The 5,963-nt window shown below is 38.3% G+C and overlaps 1 protein-coding gene across 1 annotated transcript in view; it reads right to left on the bottom strand.

The window, feature by feature from the left end:
- Nucleotides 1-5,622, bottom strand: part of LOC107684350 (phosphatidylinositol 3-kinase regulatory subunit alpha-like) — a 26,563-nt gene extending 20,941 nt beyond the window's left edge. The window contains exons 1-2 of the mRNA XM_016480597.1: nucleotides 5,299-5,622; nucleotides 3,665-4,244 (exon numbers count right to left, since the gene is read on the bottom strand). Of these exons, the coding sequence (XP_016336083.1) occupies nucleotides 3,665-3,995 (331 nt within the window). The 5' untranslated portion in view covers nucleotides 3,996-4,244; nucleotides 5,299-5,622. The remainder of the gene's footprint in view (nucleotides 1-3,664; nucleotides 4,245-5,298) is intronic.
- Between the last annotated feature and the right edge of the window lie 341 nt (nucleotides 5,623-5,963).

Raw genomic sequence — 5,963 nt, 5'->3', positions numbered from 1 at the left:
TATATATATATATATATATATATATATATATATGGCTGGGCAGTATATCGAGTTTGTTTGATATATCGATATATTTTTAATAGGCGTATGGTATGAGGCAATACCGCCTATATCTATATACAGTATACGAATGCATCTGATAGAAGAGGACACAGAGTGAGCTACTGCGGGGAAAGTGCATAATCCAGTTTGTCCTAAACATGAGACATGCTTTATATTAAGGGCTTTAAAATAACAGGTAAGATATAGTTAACACGTACAGTTTAAAGCGGCTCGCCCGTCAGATGCTCTGACAGACACATGTGCTGCTGACAGAGAGGCTGCATGCGCAGTTTAATGTGTTTGAGATGTGCTGTTTTCCTCAGTGCATAACTTACATTTCACAGGTTATATTCTCCATCTGTAAATGTTAGGAAGTCATGGAAATATTTCCATTTTGCTGTCAGGAGCCGTTTGCATGTGATTCTCCGCTAAAGTTCACAAAGTGAACGAGCGCCGCCACACGCATGCGCGCCAAACAGACGGAGCGCAATAGAATAAGAGTGCAATAATTGTGTCATATGTATTTTTAGTGGCCGACCGAAATATCGGCATTTTTCAAATATCGGCATCGCCGATAAGTTTTTCTGTTTGGCCGATGTGTTCGAGGCAGGACTTTTATTTTGACTGTGTGAACTGCTGCGGCAGCGCCTGAGCACACAGTGCTTACATTCTCCCTCTTGTTCGCCGTTGTCATTCAGTTCTGTCTAATACGGATAGAAGTCTATCTAGTATTTAGATAGAACTGTTAAACAAAGGAATTAAAATGTATACAAAAAAGTATTATAACGATTGCTTTAATATTATTAGTAACAGAAAGGCAAACATTATAATACTAAAACAACTGCCCGTGCAGATCATGATTAAAATGCAGTGGTTGCCTCTAATTTCAAATGGCTAGATATTTTTGTTTAAAGCCAGTTTGTTTGTTATATAGCCAATAGCCAATAAATAAATTTGCTTAAAAATCAGTATCAGTATCAGAATCCAATTTGCTAGTAAAAAAAAAGAAAAAAGAAAATCTGAATCGGCGCATCACTAATTAAAATAAGTAAAAGGCCTCAAATTTGAAGTACAATCTGGGATGTCTTTTTCTATCAATTCTTCAATAGGTAGATCTTGTCTTTCATAAAGGCTGAGGTCAGGGATCTTGGGCCTAAAAGGGTTGGTGACAACTGCTCTAAAGAAACAGGATTCCCTAAATTATCGTCATTGATATCGTTATCGCAATAAATATCAGAAATTATCGTGATATATTTTAAAGCCCATATCGGCCATCCCTAGTGCTGTATGTAAAATGAGTGTTACCTTGGCTTTATTTGAAAAAACATGATTCCCAATGCACACAAACTTCCCAGAATACTGAGTGCCCTGTTGGTTACAGTGTTTACTTCCTTTTTAATTATATTTTTACTAAATATTTATTTATTTGTGAAAAATACTTTGTCTTCTAGAGTATAAGTATGTTTATTTGACACGTCTATTTTTTAATCCATTTTCAAATTATTTCAAATTTCTTAAATATGAATTAAAATAAATAAAATGATGTCGGCTTTATATCGGCCATCGGCCACCCTGCTTTCCAAGATATCGGCATCGGTATCGGCTGTCAAAAAACACATATCGGTCGACCACTAGTCATTTTATCCCCTTTTTTATAAATAATGGATAGCATAGCCTACTTTCACTATATTTGCCTTCATTGCCTTTAAAATAAACATTGTTTTATTGGACAAAATTGGGCAGGATGTTAAAAAATATATAATATATATATAAATAGATAGAAAAAAATCCAAATAGAAAATGTAGAGAATACCGAGATATATACTGTATATCGCATTTCAGCCAAAAAAATACAGAGATATGAGTTTTTGGCCATATCGCCCAGCCCTACCAGGAATAACATTTGTCATAATGACAAAACACCTCAAGCATCAATATGAGAATAATTTTCTGGCATTTCACTTCTCTCTGCATTGATTCTTTACGCAAGAGTTATGCAAATAAACCAACTATGGGAAATTCAAGAAAAAAGAAAAAAAATCATAAGATAGTCATTCAAATGAGGAAGAAAAACCAGAGAATTTCTAGCAAGACTAAAATAATCTTCCTAAACGTATACAGTGTAAATCAACCTCAGATTTCAGTCATTTGAATTATCACTGCCAGGTCAAAAGTGCTTAGGTTTGAGAGCTGGAATTTTTTGTGGTTTTAGTGGTGGTGTGGAGGATCAGGGTTTGAGTTCTGTGTCTAGAGTGTGAGAAGAATAATGCTATGAGTTCTGGCCATCATCCAGATCTGCTTCTGGTTAACATTCTGCAAAACTCCATTCTCCACTCCTCTCCCTTCCGTTAAAATGGACATTAATCGGACTAATCATTCAGAACAGAAAGAGACCATAGTGTCACTTTAGCCACAGTTATGCTGCTTAAGCATTTAGTTGGGTTACATCAAACAAAAATAGCTCTTGCCAAAGATGTATGTGCTCGTGTTTTTATGCATCAAACCACATATGACAAGGAAGTAGCACACAAGTTTGACTGCTTTTCAACAGCAATGACTATGTTCCATAACCTGATAACCTGAAAAACACATCGCTAAGGAAAAAAAAAGTTATAAGAATACTGGCTGTGTATGGGTTCAATTTAATACACTTTGTTTAAATCTCAACTGCTTTCTGTGCCATTAGCATCACCAAACAGAAGAGCAAAGATACTGACTGTTGACAAACATTTCCACACAAACCAAACTCAGATGAATCAAATGGAAACTCGTCAAATGGATTTGGGTCCCCAGAAGCTCATGCGTGAAAGTGCCCTTAGAATCTGTATTGTATCATGTACAATAAATATACAGATCAAGCCTTTTTAGAAGTTGCTGGTCACATCACTTGAAAAGAAATGTCACAGCTGGCACAAAAGACAGCGCAGACCAAAACTGCAGAATAAGAGAGTTTTGAGTGATATGTTAAAGGAGCCATAGGGGGCTCTAAATGCTCATACTGCGGCTGTGTGAAAGATGCAGCCACGCCAGACAATTACAAACTACTGTGTGCAGGCCTTCATCCAGATCTGGGCTTCCTGCCATGTTTGCAATTATGAACCATACCCCAGTGAAAACCTTAAACAGCCTTAAATATTCAGGGGACATTTGTGTGCTGCAGCTATAAATCCAATCTCTTGATGAAATGGTGGTGTAAAATCTGGTCACTAGTTACGAAAATGGAATAAGTGGCGAGTGGGTATTTTGAGAGAGGCACGTGGGTTTGGCATCAGCATGAATGGATCTAGTTAAGAGGAAAGAGCGTTCGTTAAAATTATGCACCCTGAGATCCAACGAAACCAAGCAACTCTGGTGACCAAATATTAATCTAAAGGTTAACTATATACAGCTTCTGTGAGCAACTATCTAAACAGCAGCTTTAAATGGTAGACAGGTAGAGGGTTTGAGACATAAGTATTTTGAATTCACCGGCTTATTCGCATCATAGTGCATCAAGCTGCAGTACTTGGGCAGCCAATGCAGGTTTGAGTCCAGTTAGCAAAATTTCCTGATGCCTCAATGTGGCAAAAAGGCTGAAAATAACATTCATGGAAAAAAAGAAATAAATAAATAGCTCACTCACTTTGCTCAGAGTCCGAGTCTGGCATTGCGGACCCAGGGGCCACCGGTAGAGGCCTTGGGGGCCTTGGTTTGGGAGTTGGTGGTGAAATCTTTTTCTTGCCGATGAACTCCACGTACGTACCAGGAAAGTCCCCCTTTTCCTGAGTGCTTTCATTAAAGCCAGGCAGCCATCCGATTTCATCTGGTCTCTCCTCCATCCCCTCAGTGTAACCAACTGAAACTAGTGCACCTTTATTGACTGTAAGAATGTCCCCTACATGCAGGTCAATATCCTCCTCCCTCTCTTTCTTATAGTTATACAGTGCTCTGTACTGATATCCTTCTGCACTCATTTTGATGGTGTCGTCTCAAACTTTTGGTGTCACAAAAATTATAATGATTGCTCACAAAGGTTCTTTGAACCAATATTTGGATGAGAGGCAAGAGTCAAAAAATTATTATTCTCCCCCCCCTCCCCAAAGACTGAGTGGATTATGTGAAACTAATAGTCCAATGATTGGGTGCACCTTCAAGGTGCTTTATACACACTCTTCCCATCTGTGTAAGGCCTTATCCTGTGAATCTCACAGAGTAACTCGAACCTGCAACACAGAAGAGAAGCCCTTTTACACACGCCATACAAAAAGCACTTCAACTACACACAGACACGACTTCCATTGGAAAAACACTGTAAATCTACTTGTTACACATTATGTGCTCAAATAAAAACAAACACAAAAAACTAAAAAGTGTGCAGCTGTTTATTGATGTAATTGTTGTAGTAGCTTAATAGTATAAACAACAACAGGCTATACATTTGCTGCAGCTTTAGAGTAAATGCTTGGTGTTTTTATAATTTTTTTAGCAAAATTTATGGCATGACTATTTTTCTTTCTCAGTCATGAAACAATAAACTTCTTTAAAAACTGTAAACACCATATGCCTAAAAACTGTCAAGCCGACTGAGAAAGCGTCAAAAGGATAAAACAACACACAAATGTAGATACATAACACACTGTGTGGACAAGTGCGAATAAAAGAACAAATGGCGCAGAAGAAACTCCAAAGAGTCGCAAAGCTGACCGAGCAAAAACTCCCGATTGAGTTTCATGTAACAGATTACGCTTAATGGGCCCTACATTAAGATAGAACGTAAACAATTTAGCTAAGCATAAACTAACCCAGTGTGAAGTAAATAAATACAAATGCAATTAAAGTGCAACTACATAGTTTTAAAGTGCACTATTAAGACTGAACACCACAACCAAATCAGATACAAATCACACACCATTGATGCATTAAAATTATATAGATTTACATTAATCTTGCGTGGTCGGGTTTAGCATATTTGCTAACGTTAACCTTAAATAATTTAACAGATGATTATTAGAGCAAAACATATAAACGTATACGCAAAATAATCTTAGAAAGAGTACAACTTCAATTACGACGCACAGTGGCGGTAGAAAATAAATCTCCAGTGTCAACGTAAAGTAAGCAGAGAGCCTGTAATAGAATGCAGTTGGGACACGCTGTACGTTACTGGAACAATCGACACAGTAAAAGCGGTCCCGCTAAACCTCCCCTAATATCAACATTACAATACATACCAATCCTAAATGCATTTGATATATTTCATAAAACATGCATACTTACCGGGGAATGGTGAAAACAGAGAGAAACTGAAGTATATCTGCGAACTTCAGTAAGTTGTAAGGGGCCCCGTTCATGAAAGCCAGGGCCGAGAAAATCTCCTTCGCTTCCCGTAAACTCCAGTTTACGCAGCTCTCCAGCAAATTCCCCGACCACACCCGCTATAAAACACACCTTATACGACGCGTTTTCGGGGAAGTAACATCCAGTTGTAGGATAAATTACAACACTTTAAATTGGCGTTTTTAAATACTTTAACTTAATGATCGAGCTCGTTTCCCGACAGTAAAGCCGACTCCGCCCGACTCACTGCACACACTGAATACTCTCAATGGCAGGAACGCCAGAATGCAAGCCACGCCTTCTGGGTTTCGTCAGCGCCGGTCCCCCTTTCAGGCCCCGCCTCTCTAGTTAATATGTATAATCTTATACAACTGTATATGCCAAACGGCTGGACGTGCCTGGTTGCGCCCGCGCCAGTCGGTCATAGTGGAGTTGCATAATTTCCACACGTGGGGTGTTTCTAGAGCAATATTTTAGCTGCGATAACCATTAGAAATTAAACAATAGCTGTTATCTTAAAGGGGTCATATGATGCGATTTCAATTTTTCCTTTCTCTTTGAAGTGTTACAAGCTCTTGGTGCATAAAGAAGATCTGTAAAGTTGC

The sequence above is a fragment of the Sinocyclocheilus anshuiensis genome, unplaced genomic scaffold (genome assembly GCF_001515605.1).
Source record: "Sinocyclocheilus anshuiensis isolate Anshui unplaced genomic scaffold, SAMN03320099.WGS_v1.1 scaffold29, whole genome shotgun sequence".
NCBI lineage: Eukaryota > Metazoa > Chordata > Actinopteri > Cypriniformes > Cyprinidae > Sinocyclocheilus > Sinocyclocheilus anshuiensis.
This window is presented reverse-complemented; position numbering and strand designations above follow the sequence as displayed.